Source organism: Cajanus cajan, chromosome 10, assembly GCF_000230855.2.
Source record: "Cajanus cajan strain Asha chromosome 10, NIPB_CcT2T_4, whole genome shotgun sequence".
Taxonomy (NCBI): domain Eukaryota; kingdom Viridiplantae; phylum Streptophyta; class Magnoliopsida; order Fabales; family Fabaceae; genus Cajanus; species Cajanus cajan.
In genome coordinates, this window is record NC_138526.1 from 47,404,136 (window position 1) to 47,428,549 (window position 24,414).

Genomic DNA, 24,414 nt, shown 5'->3' on the forward strand with positions numbered 1-24,414 from the left:
AATTACATGAATTAAACATTTTAAAGTATATGCAACTTAAATGATAATATTATCATGTGTTTTTGACGAAAATAAAAGTACGTAATTAAATTAAAATATAGGTGAAACAATAAAAAAAAATCATAAACTTATTTTAAAAATAGTTTTAAAAAAATAATATGATAACATTATACAATTTTTTTTTCTGAAATAATATTTTTTTAAAAAAAAATTACCAAAAAAACATCTATTACACATTATTTACCCAAATAGACATCTTTATTGTTCACACTCAAAATTCGGTTCCCAGGGAACCGAATTCTGAGCAGTATTATTTTTTTTTTGCATTTTAGTTTATGAGGAAGAGGAAAACTGGATTCAGAACGGCCCGTTCCAGATAAGAAATATACACGTGATGAATGGATCAGAACGGGCCGTTCTCCAAGGAATGCAAGCAGAACGGGCCGTTCTCCAAGGAATGCAAGCAGAACGGGTTGTTCTCCTTGAAGAACGGACCGTTCCAGTTGCAAAATTGATACATTCCTGAGCCCAAAACGAAAAAAAAATAAATTTAAACACGGCTCAAAATTCCGTTCTGCAATCAGAACGGCCCGTTCCAGATAAGAAATATACACATGACGAATGGATCAGAACGGACCGCTCTCCAAGGAATGCAAGCAGAAAGGGTTGTTCTCCTTGAAGAACGGACCGTTCCAGTTGCAAAATTGATACATTCCTGAGCCCAAAACGAAAAAAATAAATTTAAACACTACTCAAAATTCGGTTCCCCGGAAACCAAATTTTGAGCACAGAAAAAAAAATAATACTGCTCAGAATTCGGTTTCTCGGGAACCAAATTTTGAGTATGAACAGTAAAGATGTCTATTTGGGTAAATAATGTGCAATAGATATTTTTTTGGTAATTTTTTTAAAAAAAATTATTTGAGAAAAAAATTCGCATTATACACTTTCATATATTAAAATGGTGTTTTCTATCCTAAGTTGAAATATTATTTATTATAAATTTTATGAATAAAGAAAATAGCGTTTTTTTTCCCTTAAAGAAAACCACATGACTTGCCGTTTAAGAAGTTCTAAAGATGTTTGCCAACATTCTGTATTATTCCTAAAGAGGATAGGATGTCTGCCTAGTACACATGTCCTAGGCTTTGATAATGTAAGTTCCCAAGGAATTTGGACAAGAACCACAACCACCATCATTTAAATAGCTTGGCCCATGTACATGAACAAACTATTTTGTTTATTAAGAAGAAGGCGAATGTTTAAACTTAAAACCCTAACACAACAATTATTGGAAGGCTCCAGCGTGTGAGTGATAGATGACAGGCTGACTAACCGAAATAGCTATAGTTAGTCATATTTGCACAGTATATGGTATTAGAAATATAATATGCTCTGGTCTTATTTTTCTAACCACTCTCGGACATGGACATCATATGTGCCACTGAAGCAATGTTTTAAACCAGATTTTTATTCAAATAAATAATTAATGATGACGACCATTGCGATAAGAACACAAATTTGACATGTATCGCCGCCCACCTAATTCCAGAGCACATATGGTTCAGTCCTATTCCTGTATTTCAAATATCATGTGCATAATTAAGAATGAGTGAATAGTATTTTTTACATGAATTTCGATTTTCCAATGCCCAAGATGTTGTGGCTGAGAAAGCGCCACGTGTTGAACACCAAGTTTATGTCCAGTATGACAATTCTTCTTCTCTCTTTGCATGTGTAAGATGAGAATGACCCTTAGCTGGACGGTGGCTCCTTTGAAATTTTTAAGTTTTAGTACAATTTCATTAACTTATCTTTGTGTTTCAGCGGCAATTTCTCGGCTTGTGATGGAATTGTGTATATATTGCTTATTCTGACTTGGACTACCACGTTTTTTTTATTAACCATTGACCCTAGGTAGTTCAATCATGTCACTGTCCAATAATTCCTTCTCTTTAGCAGAAATTATAGAGCACTTTGTTGAGACTGGAAAATGAAGGAAGAAATTCAGAATCGGGAATGAACCAGAATACCCGCAATTCGAGTACAATCAAACAATGGAAAAAACTCTGTATATAGATTCAAGTTCACGAGTAATCATTTTGACAATCCCTACAAACACGAGAAAGGGATATTGTTATCATCCATTTTGTACATGTTTTATGCGTGAATTAAAGGAAGTCGATTGTGCTACGGGTGATAAAATTAGTTTACCCCATAAATATATAACAAATTCGTTCTAGAATGGATAATAATAACATATAAGCTCTTTTGTTTAAGTTTTTTAAATAAAAAAAAAAAGTGGATGGATGAATTCACATAAGTTTTTTCTTAATTATAGTCTCAATTTCAAGTATTAAATATACAATTGTATTAATCACTTAAAGAAAAAAATGTCTTAACTTAATTTTTTTTTGATAATTATAATATTAGCATGAATATTCATTATTAGAAGTAATAACTAATATTTGTCAAAGACTCTAAACATAAATAAGATGAATAATTCCATTTTCAGAACAAAATTTGAATCATAAACAACATAATTAATGTTAGGTCCAGAGTAGGCTTAATAGTTACTCACAGCTAAAATAAGAGATGAGTAAAAAAGAGACAAGGGAGAAAATAACCACAGTAAAAATATTATTTACTGAAAGGGAGGAAATTACAACACTTCTCTCTCTATAACTTACTCCTTTGAATTAGGAGACTACTACTACCGAGAACAGATCTCAAGGTGTATAAGAGAGGAAGAGAGAAGAGAAGAAGATTTGGGATGAAAATTATGGTTTTCAGCTTCCCTATTTATAGGAAAGTCCCAATGGCATTTTCGTAATTTCTCCTAAACTTTTAATATTATTTTATTATCATGTGGGACCCGCTTTTGATTTAAAAATCAAAAATCACCGAAAGTGTTTTCGGTGCTGGCCGCCACAGCTGTCTAACATTTCTCCCACTTGAAGATTATGATTAAGTTAATCATATCTTCACACCATTTCTTCTTTATTGATACTTCATGTTGCTTATGTTTCCAATAGGCCAAATAAGGATCGACACCATGTAAACTTGTCAGTGTTGACAGGCTTTGTCATTACGTCTGCTATGTTGTCTTTTGTATGGATCTTCTGCATATCCACTTTTCCTTCTTCTACTACTTCACGAACAAAGTGATATTGAATTCCTATGTGCTTTGTCCTGGAATGAAAGGCTGGATTCCTTGCAATGTGCAAGGCACTCTGACTGTCACAATACACAGTAATTTTCTCCTGCTTGTGCCCGAGTTCTTCCAATAACCTTTGAATCCAAATTGCTTCCTTGCATGCTTGCGTAGCTGCCATGTATTCAGCTTCTGTAGTAGATAGAGCTACAACAGTCTGTAACTTAGACAACCAGCTCACTGCTCCTCCAGCAAGTGTAAACACATAACCAGTAGTAGATTTTCGTTTATCCAGATCTCCTGCAAAATCTGAATCAACATAGCCTCTGACAACAAACTCCGATCCTTCAAAACATAATGCAACATCTGAGGTTCCTTTGATGTATCTAAGGATCCTCTTTACAATACTCCAGTGCTCTCTACCAGGATCTGCCATAAACCTACTGACCGCTCCCACTGCTTGTGCAATGTCTGGTCTCGTACAAATCATGGCATACATAAGGCTTCCCACCGCTGATGCATACGGCACTCGAGACATTTCCATCCTCTCTGCTTCGTTGCTAGGACTCATACTTGAGGATAATTTGTAATTGACAGGAAGTGGGGTCGAAATTGGCTTACAGTCTTGCATGTTGAAGCGCCGCAAGACTTTCAATAAATAATTCTTCTGAGAAAGCCAAATCCTCCTGTTTTTTCTGTCTCGGTGAATTTGCATCCCTAAAATCTTGTTTGCTGGTCCCAAGTCCTTCATATCAAACTCCCTAGCCAATTGTGCCTTTAATTCTTGGATCTGATCTTTGTTGGGGCCTACCACCAACATGTCATCCACATACAACAGCAAGATGATGAAATCATTGTCATCAAACCTATTGTAGTACGTACAATGGTCTGAACTCAGTCTGTTGTAACCAAGGCTAATAATGAAGGAATCAAATCTCTTATACCAACACCTTGGCGCCTGCTTTAAACCGTACAGAGATTTGGTCAACCTACAAACCAAGTTTTCTTTTCCTTGTTCTTTAAAGCCTTCTGGTTGGAGCATATATATTTCTTCTTGGAGTTCCCCATGAAGAAAAGCAGTCTTTACATCAAGTTGCTCAAGATGTAAATTAAATGCAGCACACATAGCCAGAACAACTCTGATTGTGGTTAATCGGACAACTGGCGAGAATATCTCGTTAAAATCAATGCCCGCTTTCTGAGCATATCCCTTAACCACCAATCTTGCACGATATCTCTCCACTTGATCATTGCCATCACGTTTGATCTTATAGATCCATTTGCAACCAATGGCTTTTCGATCTTTTGGAAGATCAACAAGTTCCCATGTTTTATTTCTATGTAAGGCCTCTATTTCTTCATGCATTGCTGCCATCCACTGAGAAACATCAGAACTCCTCAACGCCTCTTGAAAGGTTGATGGTTCTCCTTCTTCAGTTAAGAGACAGTACGCATCATGACTTGCCATAACATAGTCTGAATGCCAAGATGGTCTCCTTCTCTCACGTCTTATTTGTTGAACTTCTTCATCATTGGCTTCATCTGGTTCTTGTTCCTCATGCTCTTGTTCTGCTTCAGAGGTGTCATCCTTTTTAGACTTTCCTCCTATCTCCACTATACTAGTGTCTTTGATAGTGCTGTCATTCTCCTGCTCCTTTTGCAGTTCAGTTTCTGCAAAGACTACATCCCTGCTGACAACAACCTTGCGGGCAGTGGGATCCCACAAGCGATACCCCTTAACATTGTCAGCATAACCCAAGAATATACATTTCCTGGATTTTGGGTCCAGCTTTGTTCTTTCTTGGGAGTTGTACATCACGTACACAGGACATCCAAACACATGTAATGAAGAATAATTAGATGGTTTTCCACTCCACATCTCCATTGGTGTCTTTAAACCAATTGCTGTTGATGGTGAGCGATTGATCAAATAACAAGCAGTTTTGACTGCTTCTGCCCAGAAAGACTTGGCTAATCCTGCAGTTCTCAACATAGCTCTTGTCCTTTCTAGAAGAGTTCGATTCATCCGCTCTGCTACCCCATTCTGCTGAGGTGTATGAGCAACTGTAAATTGCCTTTTAATACCCTCTTGCTTGCAGAATGCCAGAAAATCACCATCTGTATATTCTCCTCCATTATCTGTCCTTAAGCACTTAATCCTTTTTCCAGTATCAAGTTCTACTTGTGCTTTAAATTCCTTGAATACTGGGAACACATCTGACTTCTTTTTGATTGGGTACACCCACAATCTCCGGGAATAATCATCAATGAATGATACAAAATATTTTGCTCCTCCCATGGAAATTTCTGGTGATTCCCAGACATCAGAATGGATCAAGTCAAGTATGTGTTTGCTCCTTGTAGTTACTTTGGCAAATTGTAATCTATGTTGCTTGCTTGTCACACAGTGCTCACAAAATGGTAAGGTTACCATTTTAAGCCCTGACAAGAGATTACGTTCCGCAAGAATTTTCAGGCCTCGCTCTGACATATGTCCTAGTCTACGATGCCACATCATCGTTGCCTCTTCTTGACTTATTGCTGCAACTGATGCATCTGCTTCTTGCAACGTTTCTCCCAAGAGCAAGTATAGATTTGATGTGATCTTCTCAGCTTTCATCACCACCAAATTGCCTTTAACTACCTTCAAGATTCCACCTTCAACGTGGATCTTGCACTTGAGATCATCTAGTTGCCCAATGGACAATAGATTCTTTTTCAAGCCCTTCACATGTCGTACCCCTTGAATTGTACGAACAGTACCATCATACATTTTTAATTTGATAGTACCAACTCCAGCAATTTCCAAAGCATGATCATTTCCCATAAATACAGATCCTCCTGAGATTGATTCATAAGTGCAAAACCAATCTCTATTTGGAGTCATGTGCCAGGTTGCACCTGAATCCAATATCCAACATTCATGGAGTTGTTTTTCGCCTCTGGAACTTATTGCTTCACTGTACAAGATTTCTCCATCTTCTTGGGTACTAGCAACACAACCTTGAGAGGTTGACGCTTCAGAATTCTTCCCTCCTCCACTCTTCTTGTGCCAACAATCTTTCTTCATGTGCCCTCTCATGCCACAATTATAGCATTTGAGGTTCTTCCTTCCTCGAGATTTAGATCTACCATGATTTTGACTCCCACTGGAGCCACGTTCCATTGATCTTCCTCTCATCATCGTCAAAGCTTCTGCTTGCTTTGAACTTTCCAGTCTGTCTTCCTTATTCTTTCGCCTGGACTCTTCTTCAAGAATAGCTCCGGCAACATCCTCAAAGGATAGACGACCAACAACATTATTGTTTGTTATGTTGATGATGAGTTGATCATATGAATCTGGTAAACTCTGAAGTAGAAGCTCCGCACGTTCATTTTCCACTATGTTGAAATCAGCTGTTGAAAGCTGAGCAAATAGCGTATTCAGATTGTTGATGTGGTCCGTCACTGCTGTGGACTCACTCATTCGAAGAGTGTAGAGTTTCCTCTTTAAGAATATTCTGGTGTGAAGTGACTTGACCTCGTATAATTTTACGAGCGTGTCCCAAATCTCCTTTGCAGTTGTCTTCTCTGCTATGCTCGACAAAACTGAATCAGCCATTGCTAAGTGCAAATTGGCAACAGCATTGTCATCCATTTCTCTCCACTTTTCATCAGTAATATCTGATGGCCTGCCTTCAATTGCTTTAAGACAGTTGTCTTTTCTCAAAATTGCTCTTATCTTCAATTTCCACAGGGAAAAATTGTTCCCGTTGAACTTCTCTATCTCAAACTTTGCTGCCATAATTTCTTCTATTAAACCGACTTAAGTAACTTCCACTAGAATAGTACCGCCTACTGGAACAGTGATAAAATCCAGTAACAAGAATAATTCTTTTCTGATGTGACTGATCAGACAATACTGCAGCCACAGAGCATACTAAGAATTTTCTCCGATACTATACCAATGTACACCACAGCGGAATAATAAACAACCTAGTGGCTCTGATACCACTGTTAGGTCCAGAGTAGGCTTAATAGTTACTCACAGCTAAAATAAGAGATGAGTAAAAAAGAGACAAGGGAGAAAATAACCACAGTAAAAATATTATTTACTGAAAGGGAGGAAATTACAACACTTCTCTCTCTATAACTTACTCCTTTGAATTAGGAGACTACTACTACCGAGAACAGATCTCAAGGTGTATAAGAGAGGAAGAGAGAAGAGAAGAAGATTTGGGATGAAAATTATGGTTTTCAGCTTCCCTATTTATAGGAAAGTCCCAATGGCATTTTCGTAATTTCTCCTAAACTTTTAATATTATTTTATTATCATGTGGGACCCGCTTTTGATTTAAAAATCAAAAATCACCGAAAGTGTTTTCGGTGCTGGCCGCCACAGCTGTCTAACAATTAAGAGATACGAGTTGTTACTTGTACCAATCAATATTGATATAAGATTGTTATCGGTGTAACTATATATTTTTAATAATTAGTGTTGATTTTATTAAAATTTGTATTGCATCAAATTGTTGTTAAATTGTTGAAAACTCTATAAAATAATAGAATTCCTTATAAGTTTTAAGTTGTACAGGGATGACTTTGAGCAGAGGTCAAGTTGACTAGTAGAGAAGAGTATATAATGTCTCTCTAAAAAAGTGAATCTCATAAATTCATTTTTTTTTAAGTTAGAAAGAGCGTGGAGAGACGAGCTTTAGAACCCAAGGAGGACCATTTTCTCTTCCAACTTCCTAGATCTCTTCTTTTTTCTTCCTTAAGATTCGATTTTTGGTGGCTTAGTAGTGAAAAGATTGGGTTGTTGGTTCAATGAAGTCAAGCCACTTAGGAGATCTTCTGGTTGAAATGCATGACGACCCATATAGTTAATTTATTGTGTATATGTGGTTGATACTGTGGAGTTGTGTGATACATATGTTTAGTTGTAGTGTTTCATATATGTTGTTGAGTTGATAAATTATGTTGTGAACATGACGTGTTTAGTACATGGTGTTGTCCATATATTGTGTTGTTAAGCTGTGGGTTAGTGTTAGGTTGAAATATGTTGCGTTGATAGTATTGTAAGATTTACTTTTATACCATTTATGTTGATTTCTCTTAAATTCCATGTTATCCTAACATATTTTTATGTGGTTGGATTGTAATAATCATACTTGATATGGAAGTAGAACATACATAGGCATGTGGAGAAATTTTCTTCTAAGACCATATAAGAGGATGACATAGTTCACCTTTTTGAGTTGCTTTAATGTAGTTGGTGTAGTATATAACTTGACCGATAACTAAATTTTTTTTTTCCATACCGGAGCCAAGATTACTATATATACACACAAGTTTCATAAATATGTGAATCGTAGATAATGAAATTTGTTTTCTTTTTGATGCTGATAGAGATCCGTTAAGTGTAGTCACTTGACAAGTCATTATAATCAGGATTGACTCAATATATTTTTTGGTCTAAATTTTTTTTAATGTGAGACCTTTATAAAATTAATGAAAGTAATAAAAAAAAATTTAGATGCTTATAAAAATATAATATATATTTTTCAACGATATTCAAACTCTATTTATCAAGAAAAAAATACATCTTAATTATTATTATATTAAATCAATTCATAGTAAAAAATAGTATAAATACTAATACTATATAATTTTTTTGAAAAGATTTGCTTGATTGTTATCCAAATAGTATCAAATAAGATTTTTATACGTAAAGAAAATGCTTACGTGAAAGATTGTAAAACAATTTATTTGAAAAGGAGAAAGGAAAAAATGGCAGCAGTGCATTGACTATATATATATCGAACAATTTTTTAATTTATTTATTTTATAAAAGTAAATAGCAATAGTATAACAAAAATAAAAATGCAAACAGCATTGTTTCAAATAAATTGAAACTGAGACTATTTCTTTAATCTATTTGTTTTAAATAATATTAAAAATATGTTCAATCATATTAATGCATTTTGCGTAATAACTTAGAAAATGAAGAGGACAAGAAATTGTTATGTATCAAAACTTAGCACACACACATATATATATATATATATATATATATATATCAAATATTATATTATATTTTGTTTTTTTTTTTCTTTTACCTATAATTGGTTATTAAGTATTCATAGTAATTTTCGTTTGAAGGTTTCGGTAACAACATGTGTATAAGTTTATATTACACCTATATAATAATATGTAAACACAATTAGATTCACATGTACTTCAGGAGTGTGTTTGCATCTCTCAGAATTTAAGGACAATAGAAATATGTGTTTTATGTTGTGTTTTTTTAATCTATCTTTACTCCAAATTTCTTAATTTTTATCTTTTATTGCCTATTTTCTGTTTTATGTTTTATCCTTTTTGACTTATTTTTTTTATTCTTAATAGATTTTTTTTCTAAATATAATATTTATATTTATATTTTATATATAATAATAATAATTTTTAAATAGATTGTGCTACTAACTTAAACTCTTACGTTCGCAATCGGAATCAGCAATATAAAAATGCATTTTTTATAGCATTAAAGGTGCAATCTTTTTTAAATATAAAAAGTATTTCATTGTATGGATTTTTTTTTTCATTATCCATAATGTATTGAAACTTTAAAGTTGATTTAGAACTCTTTCCAGCTCTCCCCAACCTCTTTTCTAAAATTATTTTATAACAACTTTGCAAATAACTGAATAAGACAGCAATGAAATCACAGGAAACTTCGAATATTCCTCGTCTTATGGTTTAAACTTCTTCTTTTTGTTGGATTATCAAAGTAGATGCAGAAAATATAATATTAGAACAGGAACCTAAAACACTTTATCTATTTATTTTTACATTTGACGTGGTATGAAATATTTATCTGTTTTATTGATTATTAATCTTTATAAAAAAAAGACTTGAATGATATATATTAAGTAGAATCTGTTTTAGTAGAATTTGTTCTTTTATTATATATTTTTTTCACCTTTAAATTCGATATGAACCTAATTTAATTCAAACTAACGGTCCTAAATCCCAGTTCAAAATCGTTATTTAATTTAAAACTTTGCATAATGAATTGATTTAATTGCAAATATAGTGGCCTCATAATTGTGAGGAGGATAAGGTGAATGACCCTTTTGTTCTGAACCTATTTGATTTTAGGTGCGTCCAGATAAGTTCATCTGGCAAGCCTTCGTCACCCAACAAAAGTGACAACTACTTTTCTCCTTATTTTAATCACATCAACAATTACACAATATTGAAAATCATCAATGATTGATACCTTTCTTTTATTTCCCGGTATAAGATATCTTAATCTATTGCTATTTTTTATGCTAATATTTCTTAGCCACTAACTTGAGGTGCTCGAAAATTCTACAAGGTTATAGTCAAATTTTATAAATGCCATAGTTCAGGCAAATTAATCATAACTTCACATCCCATACATTATCCTAAAACGAATAAATAAAAAAGATAACTTCACATCCTTCACCACAATAAAATAAAATAATAATCCACGGTATAAAAAACTCCAGTTTTCTATGTGCCATGAGATCGTACAAGATTGGAGTTGTATAAAATTCGTTTTATGCGATGAAGTTCAATGAATTCACGTAAGCAAAGTATTGGTTTTGAGACAATTATACAAATTAATATGGAAATTACGTCGTCAAATTTTATTTTTCTATCTATTTAAATCACTAATAATGTTTTGGATGTTTGATAAATAAGTCTATTTTAATTAAACTATTTTTTGAGTTTTTATATTATTAGTATGAAGTTAGCTAGAAACTTTGATTAATTATATTTACCAAGACCTCTTCTTTTAATTGTAATTTTTTTATTTGTAAAGTTTAAACTCAAAATCGTATTTCAGAAATTGGAATCTAACTTGACTCGTACATCAATGACATAGGATATTAGTTTTGTTAAGCTTGTGTTTTCTATTCTGATTGGTTAAACATATTTTGTTATAAGTCATATTAAAATTTCTTACGGCAATGCTTTTCAATTATAGGTGAAATTTATGGTGAGTAGGTTTAATTTATCCAAAAATCTGCTCTAAATTGGTGGACAGAAAATCAAGAGACCGTTGTATTGGAATTGGGTATTGGTTGCTGCTAAAAGGCGTGTCTAAGTTATATATCTGATGGAATTAAATGACCTATATTATTTATTTGTGTCTTTAAAATAATTTATTTATTCAATTATGATATTTAAAGGGTAATACTAATAATTGATTCAGCATTTACATGAGATGGGGTGGGCTTAGGCAGATGTAGCGGTTGAAGTAAGGACGATGGGCCAGAAGGAAAAGATAATTGAGAAAATAGAAGCAGGGTGGGACCATGCAAGCTAATAGGGCGGCAAAACGGTAATTAATTAGGGTAATCATGTCATTGTTGCCACATAGGCAATTAATTAATAATTGGATTCATTAGGAGAGTGTTCCATAAATACCATCTTTCTGCGACTCCATCCCCACTCCACAGAGAAAGACAGAGTGCTAGTAGAATTTAGTAGAAATGGCGAAAGACGTTGAGCAAGTGACGGAGCAAGGTGGCGAGTACTCGGCCAAGGACTACACGGACCCACCTCCGGCGCCCTTGATCGACCCCGAGGAGCTCACCAAGTGGTCCTTGTACAGAGCCGCCATAGCCGAGTTCATAGCCACCCTCCTCTTCCTCTACATCACCGTCTTGACCATCATTGGCTACAAGAGACAGACCGACACCAACATTCCCGGCAACACGGAATGCGACGGCGTCGGCATTCTGGGCATCGCTTGGGCCTTCGGCGGCATGATCTTCATCCTCGTTTACTGCACCGCCGGCATCTCTGGTAAGTCCCACATCGCTTTAAAACAACCCCAAAATAGAATATATTTTCTAAAATTGGTGTGTTGATTGATCAGGGGGACACATCAACCCTGCGGTGACGTTCGGGTTGTTCTTGGGACGCAAGGTGTCGCTTGTGAGGGCGTTGTTGTACATAATAGCGCAGTGCGCCGGTGCTATCAGCGGTGCTGGGTTGGCGAAGGGGTTCCAGAAATCCTACTACAACAGGTACGGAGGTGGGGTTAACCTCGTCAGCGATGGCTACAACAAAGGAACCGCCTTGGGTGCCGAAATCATTGGTACCTTCGTTCTTGTCTACACTGTTTTCTCCGCCACTGATCCTAAGAGGAACGCTAGGGACTCTCATGTTCCTGTAAGCATAACATAACATAACATAACCACCCCCTTCATTTATTTTTATTAAATAGTAAATACACATATAATTTACTCTTCAATTGTTTCAAAAATGAAGGTGTTAGCACCACTTCCCATTGGGTTTGCCGTCTTCATGGTTCACTTGGCAACAATCCCTGTCACGGGTACCGGAATTAACCCCGCAAGGAGTTTCGGTCCAGCTGTCATCTTCAACGAGGACAAAGCCTGGGACGACCAAGTAAGTGAAGTGAAACCTCAAACATGAAACCTTAAATTTGGAGAATTCAAGGTTTAATTATTTTTTTAACATAACTGTTAATTTCAGTGGATTTACTGGGTTGGACCGTTTATTGGAGCTGCCGTGGCTGCATTCTACCACCAATATATTCTTAGAGCTGCAGCGATCAAAGCTCTTGGATCCTTCAGGAGCAACGCTTAGTTAAGATCATGACTTGTTCTATGTGTCACCCAAATTAAAAGAATAACGTACAGTTCCACTTCAAGTCTGTCTACAGCTCCCATCCCTTTGGCTTTTGTGCTTACTGCTTACTTACCCCTGGGTTTGGGGCAAAAGCCGAATACCATGGGCTCTTGAATTTGTAGATAAGAGTGCTTTTATTTATCATGTCTAGTCAAGGGTGTATTTCTATCCCTTTTGTTTTCAATTTCTTGTGTTATCCAATGTGCTGCTGCATCCACATTACCCAATTTTTCTTTTCGTAAATGCTGTATTTTCATCATCATCTGCTCCCGCATAAAATTCACCACTTCTCAATGCCTCCTTAATTATCACCCACCTTCACCTTAGTAATCGACTTTTACGCACTTAATTATTAATTGCTGCTTCTCTCTCACGCCGACACGTTTAATCAAATACTATAACTATTGCTCCACTCCTATTTTTCAAACACTTGAATGTACGTCACTACAAAAACCAAATATAGATCCTCTATTTTTATTCAGATCATGTGGCAGAGAGGTGTGATCAAGAAAAATATCTAATTTTCTTGTTGGATAGTGGTGAAACAGCAAAAGCACAACTAATTAATCGTACTTTGAAAAATTGGAATGCACTGTAAGTCTGTAAGCAGGCATGTTGTATCTAATAAGGTTCTATTGTCATAATTTTAAACATAAATAATCTATAATTAATCTAAATACATAATTAATTGTGAAACTTCTTTTCTATTTTGTCGCGACTTCTAGAATTAGTTTAAGTGTTATCCTTCATGATGCCATCTTAGACTTTGAAACGAATACGAACAAAAGTTAGTGGTAGGCAAAATTTGTTGTGCTTTCACAATCATGCTTACGGGTAATTAAATAAGTAACTACAAGTTTCTTGAACCTTCACATTAATTAACCTGTTATCCCCGTCCACCTTTTCCCTTTAAAACCCAAACATAATCTCTCTCTCTGCTACAAAATCCTCAACTGTTGACTGTTGGGGGCATAATCTCGACAATGTTCTCTAACATCTATAATAAATTTTTATTTGGATGCTTATCCGAAATGCTTAAACTATTGCTGTATTATTGGGAGGAATATCAGTTAAAGAGCTTAGCATCATAATTAAATTATATTTGTGGTAAAAAAAATGCAGCTTATATTATAATCTGACTCGGGTTTGGTGCTGGCCGTATTGCTCACGAGATAATTTTCCTGAATATTTTTTTATCGTAGTTGTTATGGAGACAATAATATAGTTTGAAAGAAAACATATAGAAGAGAAAGCAATAAGTAATGAACACGTTAGGTTGATCACTCAGGATTCTTTAGTTTTGTGGCACTCTGTTCATATAATAACTGATGAGCTAATGTTCTTATCTTGATCATGTTTTATATGCCTCTTGGTACTTTGTACTTATTTTCTATGAAAATGATTACGCGCGCATGGTTTATTAATTGAGATATATCATTTATATAATAAAATGATATAATATTTTTTTCCTCCTTTCGTTATGTCACTCATTTTATTTCATATTTTTTTAATTAACTTAGTACATGTTTATTTATTTTTCATATAATTTCTTAGTTGTTTTATTTTCAGTCACAGTTGAGTATGGATAATTGAAGTGGGACAGTGAGTGGGATGGTACAGAGTAGAGACAGAGATGGGGAAGGAGCACTCATTGTCATAATAATAGTAGCGGTAATTATTTTCTTCGTGATTTGAGTATTTATGAAATTTGTCATCATCCCATAATAGGATCTCTTCGTCTATCTCACGTTTCAACTTTCTTTGTTATGTTCTCCCCTTTGGAGGGTAAGGGGTGAAGTTTGTACAGGATACTGTCTCTCTGTCTATATTTTCTTTTAAAAAGGACAGCTCAGTTTATGTTAGGTGTCAAAATTTTTTTTTTTATATTTATATTAATTGTTTTTTTTAAATATAAGATCAATTAATTCAATCATTAAATAATTTAATTTTAATATTTTATCATGTATATTAAATTTTATATATTATTTAATAACATAATCAATATTAATTGATATAAGTGATAAGTGATAACTTATTCTTTCACCGAATTGTTCAAAATTCAAAAAATTCAAATCTTGACATTTGGTATAAAATAAAAATATTCATCTTATACATATCAATAGTTCGTAATAAAAATTTAGTCATTATGTCAATAAAGAATACTTCGAATCATTAATACTTATTTAGTTCTTTAAATAAAAAATAAAATATGGTTTCATAATGTTTCATCACGGAATTAATACCTCATCTTCATCGTGGAATATTATGTCCAATGATTTGTTATACACATTTAAGAACTTTCAGCAAGACGCACATAAAAGTTGTAATCTTGATAAATCTATGAATAAGCCATGACATGTAAACAAAATGTGTTGTAAATATAGTTTGACACAATCATATACTTGTTCATCTAGTGGATTCACTCTCTCCTCCATTAAGAATATTTGCATGGTCATGTTGAATGTAATCCTTGGTATGATTTTTCAATTTCCTCTTCACAAATAAATTAACTACAATAAATCAACTAACTTGTAGTAGATTGCTTAGACCAATTATTGGTGTTCCTGTTTAGAAACACTCCTCTTGTTGTTCCTCCTTTACGATCTTCTAAGTCTTTGGTGCCGACCGAATACTATCTCCAAAGGGTGGGGAGGGTACCTGCAAAGACACTCTAACGCTCAAATAAGTGTTCGGTATAGAGCAATAAAGACTTTTATACTAGATAAATCATATCTGCTTTCTGTCCCATCACCTGTGTATTTATAGTGACGTGTTTGGGCCTGGTGGGCCTTCTGCCTTGGGAGATGGGTAATTGTTTGATTAAGCTTGATCTTTCTTAATTAGGCGTAATAAGCACTGTATAATAGATAACCTAACTTACCTTTGTCCCATGTGGGTTTACACTCTTCTGGGTTTTCGGCCAAACTTTTGGCAGAAAGGGGTATTCGGTTATTTTCATCTGCTTAGGTGTTCGGCCTTCCTTAGGGCCGGAGGGGAGTTCGGTCGAGCTTGAAGCCGAAGGGGGTCTTCGATCACGTTCGAGTCCGAGGGGTCTTCGGTCATGTTCGAGGCCAAGGGGGTCTTCGGTCACGTTCGAGGCCGAGGGGGTCTTCGATTTCGTTCAAGGCCGAAGGAGTGACTCAAACGTATTCCCTTGATGTTCTCTTGCCCATTTTCAGAATAGTCCTCTACCTTTCCTTGTGGGATGGGTAATCGGTCATCCGTTCGACCGAGGAGAGGGGTAGTCACCCTTCGGCTGTTGTCCTGGCCGAAGGGATGTTTGGTTTGGATGAAGACTTGTCGGTTGAGATGCTTCTCTCGGGCCTCTTGTCAGGCCAAAAGTACCTTTCGGCCTAGGATCCGGCCGAGGGGGGTGTTTACTAGTACAATTGGTAGAGTTAATCTTACTTTCATGGGATGTTTGGTATATAAAATATTTATATTTTTAAAAAAAATTTAAATTGAGAATTTTAATTTTTAATGTTTGGTAGTTATTTTAGAAAAAATAAAAAACAAGATTTTTAGAAATGTAATTTTATGAAAATTATTTTTATCTCACTTTTCCACAAAAAAATTTATATAGGAAGTGAAAACTTAACTTTTCTAAATTAAGAGAATGTATATTAAAAGATTATAATATCCTTTTTTAAAATAAAAAATATATTTTTTTTTGTCATTTTATTCTCTCACTCCCACTCTCTTCTCTTTTCCTCTCTCCCTCTTTGTCTCTTATTCTCTTTCTATTTATCTTTCTCCCTCTTTATCTCTCTCACTCTCACTCACCCTCTCTTCCTCTCCCTCTTCCCTTGCTCTCCCACTCCCCCCTCTCTCTCCCTCTCATATCTCTATTTCTCTCTTTCTCTCTCTCTCTTATATCTTGTTATTTATTGACTTTGACAATTTTAATAATATTATTAAAATTTATTTTGTTTCTATGTTTTAATAATATTTATTATGATTATTTATTTTTTATTTGAATGAAATAAAATAATATATTTTTATTCTTCTTAATTATGATGTAGCATTTTTATTTTTTATTTTATTTTGTTGAATTTTGTATTTAAATAATTTTAATAAGTTTTCAACTTTTAAAAATAGTTTAATGTCCTATTTGTAATAAAATTTGAGTAAACAAATATATCTAATGACTTTATTTTAATAAAGGATGTATTTGTAAAAAAAAATATTTATATACCAAAAAATATATTATTGTAATTAAACATAAAAATCTTTAATTCTTAAAAATACTGTATGAATATTTTTGAAAACTTTTATAAATAATTAAACATATTTTAACCATTCTCAAGAATTATAATTTTCTGAATTTGTAATTCTTAAGATTCATAATTCTCAAATGTTCTCTCTTACCAACCGCTCTTTCTGTATTTAATTAATGACGTGAATAATCATATTTTATTTTGTTGTTATTTTTAAATGGAGATAGTCTTAAAAAAAAAAGAGAAGTAAATGAAGATTATGTGAAGACTTAATCATCAAAAGATATAATAGTTAAACTCTAAATAGATAATGGAAGATTATTAGATAAGAGTGATTAACCAAAAAGAAGAAAGGGATTAGATAATGAAAGGTTGGTTACACAATTTTTCTTATAAAAGGAGACTCAAGGTTCCAGGAGGATTTTTGTTTTTGGAACTTTAGTCGTTCACGAAAATTCAGCAACAAGTGTTTACCAAATTCTTTAAATAATTTGAGTTCCCTCAAGAATTTTTTACAGAAATATTATTTTTTTTAAAAAAAATTACTTAATTAATCACTGTGCAGCTTTATTTACAGGGATAGAATCATTTACTGTTTAAGCTCAGAATTCGGTTCCCAGGGAACCGAATTCTGAGCACCAAAATGTATTTTTTTTTTGTTTTTTCAACTCAGAATTCGGTTCCCGGGGAACCGAATTCTGAGTTGCTTTTATATTATTTTTTTTCTTCGTGTTTGCAGGGGAGACGTGGGCTGACGTTGGAAGCGGAACGGCCCGTTCCAAAATCAGAACGGGTCGTTCTGCTTAAAGAAACATCGTGGAATTTGTAAAAGTGAAACGGGGTCAAGAACGGGCCGTTCCAACGTTAAGAATTAAGGTTGAATTAGATGTTGGAAGCGGCCCGTTGTAAACAAATTTTGTGGTTGTTTTCTTTTACGTGGAACGGGCCGTTCTTCTTTTAGAACAGCCCGTTCCAAAATAGAAATTTACACATTTTTTTACTCCTGGAACGGCCCGTTCCAGGAGCTGTTTTAACAAAGGGTTTGTGATTTGGAACGGACCGTTATGGTTTTGGAACGGCCCGTTCTGGGTAAACAGTAAAAGTTGCGTTTTTTCTATAAATAGTCCCCCTCCCCTTCATTTTTTGATGCGATTTGTACTGCTTCTGATTCACCTTGGTAGTAAGAATTTTTTTTTTTCTTCAATTTTTATTAACTATATCAAAAATGTTGTTGTGGAAGCAAAATGAGCATAGGTCTGCTTTCATTGGTAGAACTGTAAGTTCAGCACTTTCGTTATATACTTTAAATTTCAATTAACTTGTAACAAATTAGTACTAATTTTGGTAATTATTATTGCAGGAGACTGAGAATATTATTTGTTCTTACTGTCATTCAATGCCAGAACCTCACCCTCTAATTGTTCCTATACTAGAGGAAGTGGGTTTTTCTGGGGTTGCAAAGCTCAGACATCTAAAAGTGGATCACACATTAATCACAGCTTTGGTTGAAAGATGGAGACCTGAGACTCATACATTCCATTTTCCAACTGGAGAATGCACCATAACACTGGAGGATGTTGCACTTCAACTTGGCTTAAGAGTTGATGGTTTACCACTCATTGGCCCAACATTATATGACTGGGAGGAAATGTGCTCCACCTATCTCGGAATCATGCCAGTTAAAGGTGAGTCACTAATTGGCTCTATGATTAAGTTAAAGTGGTTAAGAGATAATATGTTAGAATTACCAGAGGAGCCATCTCAAGAACAACTTGATGCACATTGTAGATCATATATATTAGGGTTAATAGGAAGTGTTTTGATGCCTGACAAAACAGGCAATAAGGTACATCTTATGTATTTATCTTTATTAATAAATCTTAGAAGAACAAGACGATATAGTTGGGGGTCGGCTTGTTTAGCTATGTTATATAGGGAAATGTGTAGAGCTACAAATGTTAGTAGCAAAACAATGGGTGGTTGTGCATCTCTGTTACAATCTTGGGCATGGCATCGCATGCCATATATTGCGCCTATTTCCAGGTTACCAGCACCATTCCCTCTAGTCTGTAAATGGAGCGGGGGCAGAGTTTTAAACTTTCAAAATGTACCTCATAATGATGTTGTTGGATATAGATCAAGGTTTGATCACATTCAGAATGATCAGGTAACTCTTTAAAATCAAAGTTTTATTTTTTTTTCTTTTGTTTAGCATAATATGTTAACTAAAGAAGTTTAATTTTTTTTGTAGTTTTTATGGGCGCCATATGGAGTATTGCAAACAGCAATACCGATGCAAGCATATAGAGATGCTCTGCTATGGACATCATGCACCTCCATTATTTGTTTTGCAATTGTTGAATGGCACCAATCTGATAGAGTGAAATTGCAATTTCGTCTCTTCCAGGATGTCCCTTCTCCACCGAATAATTTGGATAACCTGCACAACATTGACATGATCAATTAATTGTTTTTTTAAATATAAAATCAATTAATGAAAGGTTGGTTACACAATTTTTCTTATAAAAGGAGACTCAAGGTTCCAGGAGGATTTTTGTTTTTGGAACTTTAGTCGTTCACGAAAATTCAGCAACAAGTGTTTACCAAATTCTTTAAATAATTTGAGTTCCCTCAAACATAGAGGTTTTCCTTTTTTCCTTATCAAGTTAGCATTTTGTTCACATTTTGTACAGGTCAGGTCTCATATTTTAGTACCTTTTTCTTTTTTACTTTCAATTTTTTTTCTTATATACGTTAGATTGTTGATTACGTGAAACTGTGAAAGTATATACATATATATATTTTTTCTTTTTCTTTTGAATTGTAAATTAATGGAACGAAACCTCTCAAGTTTCATGACATCCGGAAACATAATTTTAGTGTTTTTTTTATTATTTTGTTCTCTTTTATCTTTTCTCGCTTTCTATAAAAAAATATTAATAAAAGATAAAGGGAGTTTCAATTTTATTTACAAGATGTGATATAGGTTGCGTTTTTTTTAAATTGTTTTATTGAAAATAATTAAATAAAAGGAGTTCTAATTACTTGTTCATTTATTTATTTGTCTTACATATACGGTTTTTGGAAAATAAAAATAATCTTAACTTATGTAATGATTTTTAGTGTTAATTCAGTAGTATTTCCGCCTGTTAATATTTTAATGCCAGTTGCCTAACAACTGGTATCAGAGCTCTAGGTTCGGGAGAGTATTCTTAGTATGCTCTGTGGTTGCAGTTTTATCTGATCTTCCACAACAGAAAAGAATAATCTTCAGTTTAGAGAGTGAGAGGAGAGTATTCTTAGTATGCTCTGTGGTTGCAGTTTTATCTGATCTTCCACAACAGAAAAGAATAATCTTCAGTTTAGAGAGTGAGAGCTTTTCTCAGAATTCCTCAGTTTAAGAGGAGAGAGTCTCAGTTTAGAGAGCAAGAGCTTTTCTCAGCAGCAGAGCAATGGCATTAGAAGAAGGGAAGGTGAAGATAGAGAAGTTTGATGGTAAAGACTTCGGCTTCTGGAAGATGCAGATAGAGGATTATCTGTATCAAAAGAAGTTATATCAACCCTTAATAGGGGAGAAGCCAGACGATATGAAACAGGAAGAGTGGAACTTGCTAGATCGACAGGCTCTTGGCGTGATCAGACTGACATTGGCCAAGAATGTCGCGTTCAACATCGTCAATGAAAAGACAACTGCAAGTCTGATGAAGACACTATCAGACATGTATGAGAAACCATCTGCAGCCAACAAAGTACACATAATGCGTCGGTTGTTCAACCTTAAGATGGGAGAAGGTAACCTTGTGATTAATCATATTAATGATTTTAACACTATTCTTGCTATGTTAGAGTCAGTACAAATCAAATTTGAAGATGAGGTGAAGGCATTGATACTATTGTCATCATTACCGGAAAGTTGGGCTGCAACTGTTACTGCAGTCAGCAGTTCTGCAAGGGATAACAAGTTGAAGCTCAACGACATTCGCGACCTGATCTTGAGCGAAGATGTTCGCAGGAGAGATTCCGAGGAACCTTCCAGTTCTACTTCCAGTTCAGCATTAAATACTGAAAGTAGAGGAAGAACCACTCAAAAAGGTTACAACAGCCGAGGAAGATCAAAGTCAAGAGCTAAAGGTCAACCAAAATTCCGGAATGACATTGTTTGTTGGAATTGTGACAAGAGAGGTCACTTTACCAATCAATGCAAAGCTCCGAAGAAAAACAAGAATCACAAGAAACGTGACGATGATGAATCAGCAAATGCAGCAACTGACGAGATAGACGATGCATTAATCTGCAGCCTAGATAGTCCTATTGAGTCATGGATTATGGACTCAGGTGCGTCATTCCACACCACTCCTTCTAATGAATTGTTGACTAACTATGTTTCTGGAAGGTTTGGAAAGGTTTACCTTGCAGATGGCAAACCTCTGAATATTGTTGGAAAAGGAGATATTGCCATCAGGACCTCAAGTGGGAGCCATTGGACACTGAAAAATGTCAGACATATCCCTGCCTTAAAAAGAAATTTAATATCTGTAGGGCAGCTGGATGATGAAGGGCACGAAACCACTTTTGGAGATGGAGCATGGAAAGTCAAGAAAGGCAATCTCATTGTCGCTCGTGGAAAGAAGCGAGGGTCACTTTACATGGTTGCAGATGAGAACATGATAGCAGTTACTGAGGCTGCCAATAATTCATTCTTGTGGCACCAAAGACTTGGGCACATGAGTGAGAAAGGAATGAAGCTAATGGCGACAAAGGGTAAGTTATCAAAACTAAAGCACGTAGATGTCGGCACTTGTGAACACTGTATCTTGGGAAAACAGAGAAAAATTAGTTTCTCAAGGCAAGGAAAGACACTGAAAACAGAAAGGCTTGAATTGGTGCATACAGATGTTTGGGGGCCAGCTCCAGTGAAATCTCTTGGAGGCTCATGCTATTATGTCACCTTTATCGATGATGCTACGAGAAAGGTATGGGTTTATTTTCTCAAAAATAAATCTGACGTGTTTTCTGTGTTTAAAAGATGGAAAACAGAAGTTGAAAATCAGACAGGTTTAAAGTTGAAAAGTCTGAAATCTGACAATGGTGGAGAGTATAATAGCCACGAATTCAAGAACTTCTGTTCAGAACATGGGATCAGAATGATCAAGACAATACCAGGAACACCAGAACAAAACGGTGTTGCAGAAAGAATGAATAGAACATTGAACGAGAGGGCTAGGTGCATGCGGATCCAATCGGGCTTGCCTAAGGTGTTTTGGGCAGATGCAATCAACACAGCAGCATATCTCATAAATAGAGGACCATCAGTTCCTTTGGGTTATCAATTGCCTGAAGAGGTATGGTCTGGGAAGGAGGTAAATCTTTCACATTTAAGAGTATTTGGCTGCGTGTCATATGTTTTGATAGACTCTGATAGTAGAGACAAATTGGATCCCAAGGCCAAAAAGTGTTATTTTATTGGTTATGGTTCTGACATGTATGGCTACAGATTTTGGGATGACCAAAACAAGAAAATCATCAGAAGCAGGAATGTCACTTTTAATGAGAATCTATTTTATAAGGATAGATTTTCTGCAGAATCTATTGATACAGACAAGTTGCCAGAGCCTTCTGAGAAAGTAGAACTTGAAGAAATTTCAGAAAGCGACATAACCAACAGAAGCCAGAGTACAAATATAGAGGTTGAATCAGAACCAGCATCTCCTCCTTTGAGAAGATCCTGCAGAGTTTCAGTTGCACCAGAAAGGTATTCTCCTTCATTGCACTATTTATTGTTGACTGATGCTGGTGAGCCAGAATACTTCGATGAGGCTATACAGGGGAATGATTCTGTCAAGTGGGAGTTAGCAATGAAGGATGAGATGACATCTCTTCAAAAGAATGGTACTTGGTCGTTAACTGAATTGCCAGAAGGAAAGATGGCTCTACAAAACAAGTGGGTTTACAGGCTGAAGGAAGAATCTGATGGCAGAAAAAGATACAAGGCGAGACTTGTGGTCAAAGGATTTCAGCAGAAACCAGGAATTGACTTCACAGAAATTTTCTCTCCAGTTGTAAAAATGACTACCATCAGAGTCATACTGAGCATTGTTGCTGCAGAGAATCTTCATTTGGAGCAGTTAGATGTTAAAACTGCATTCTTGCATGGAGATTTAGATGAAGATATTTATATGACTCAGCCAGAAGGTTTTAAAGTTTCAGGCAAGGAAAATCTTGTATGCAAGCTTCATAAAAGCTTGTATGGCTTGAAACAAGCACCAAGGCAGTGGTACAAAAAATTTAATGAGTTTATGCAAAACTCAGGATTTAGCAGATGTGACATGGATCATTGCTGTTATGTTAAGAAATATGTTAACAGTTATATTATCCTTGCTCTATATGTTGATGACATGCTAATTGCAGGGCCAAATATGACAGAAATTAACAGGCTAAAGCAGCAATTGACAGACCACTTCGAGATGAAGGATCTTGGTCCAGCTAAACAAATTCTTGGCATGAGGATTTCTAGAAACAGACTAGAAGGAGTCTTGAAGTTGTCTCAAGAGAAATACATAGAAAAGCTTCTTGACAGATTTAATGTTGGAGATGCCAAAATCAGGAACACCCCTTTGGGAACTCACATGAAGCTCTCAAAGAAGCAATCTCCAGAGACAGTTGAAGAAAAGGACCACATGTCAAGAGTACCATATGCATCAGCAGTTGGGAGCTTAATGTATGCCATGGTGTGCACCAGACCTGACATAGCACATGCTGTTGGAGTTGTCAGTCGATTCCTATCGAATCCCGGGAAGAAGCATTGGGAAGGTGTAAAGTGGATATTAAGATATCTGAAGGGTACTTCAGGAATAAATTTGCTCTTCAAAAGAGGTAATTTCACTTTACAAGGGTTCTCTGATGCAGATTTGGGAGGAGATTTGGACACTAGAAAAAGCACCACTGGTTACATTTTCACCTTGGGGAGAACTGCAGTGAGTTGGAAGTCTAAGCTTCAGAATAGAGTTGCTCTCTCAACTACCGAAGCTGAGTACATAGCTATCTCAGAAGCAGCCAAGGAGATGATCTGGCTAAAGAACTTTCTCAGTGAATTAGGGAAAGAACAAAAGAACGCTCCATTGTTCAGTGACAGTCAGAGTGCTATATGTCTTGCGAAGAATCCTGTCTTCCATTCTAGATGCAAGCACATTCAATTAAGATATCATTTCATTAGAGAATTGATAAATGATGAAGAATTATCTCTGCTGAAGATTTCAGGATCAGAAAATCCAGCAGATATGCTAACTAAGACTGTTACAGCTGACAAACTGAGGCTCTGCATTACCTCAGCTGGTCTTCAGGGATAATTGAAGATAAAGAAAGCTGCACTAG

At 35.1% G+C, this 24,414-nt stretch overlaps 2 protein-coding genes across 2 annotated transcripts; both read left to right on the forward strand.

Moving 5' to 3' along the window:
- The first annotated feature begins 11,598 nt into the window (after positions 1-11,598).
- LOC109788103 (aquaporin PIP2-7) lies at positions 11,599-13,053 on the forward strand. The gene is made up of 4 exons (XM_020346754.3): positions 11,599-11,974; positions 12,048-12,343; positions 12,443-12,583; positions 12,671-13,053. Exons 1-4 carry the CDS (start codon positions 11,659-11,661, stop codon positions 12,782-12,784), a joined length of 867 nt encoding a protein of 288 aa, XP_020202343.1. The 5' UTR covers positions 11,599-11,658; the 3' UTR covers positions 12,785-13,053.
- Positions 13,054-13,205: 152 nt separating this feature from the next.
- LOC145952693 (serine/threonine-protein phosphatase 7 long form homolog) lies at positions 13,206-20,100 on the forward strand. Its single transcript, XM_083065604.1, has 2 exons — positions 13,206-19,210; positions 19,295-20,100. Exons 1-2 carry the CDS (start codon positions 18,440-18,442, stop codon positions 19,508-19,510), a joined length of 987 nt encoding a protein of 328 aa, XP_082921730.1. The 5' UTR covers positions 13,206-18,439; the 3' UTR covers positions 19,511-20,100.
- The last annotated feature ends 4,314 nt before the right edge of the window (positions 20,101-24,414 follow it).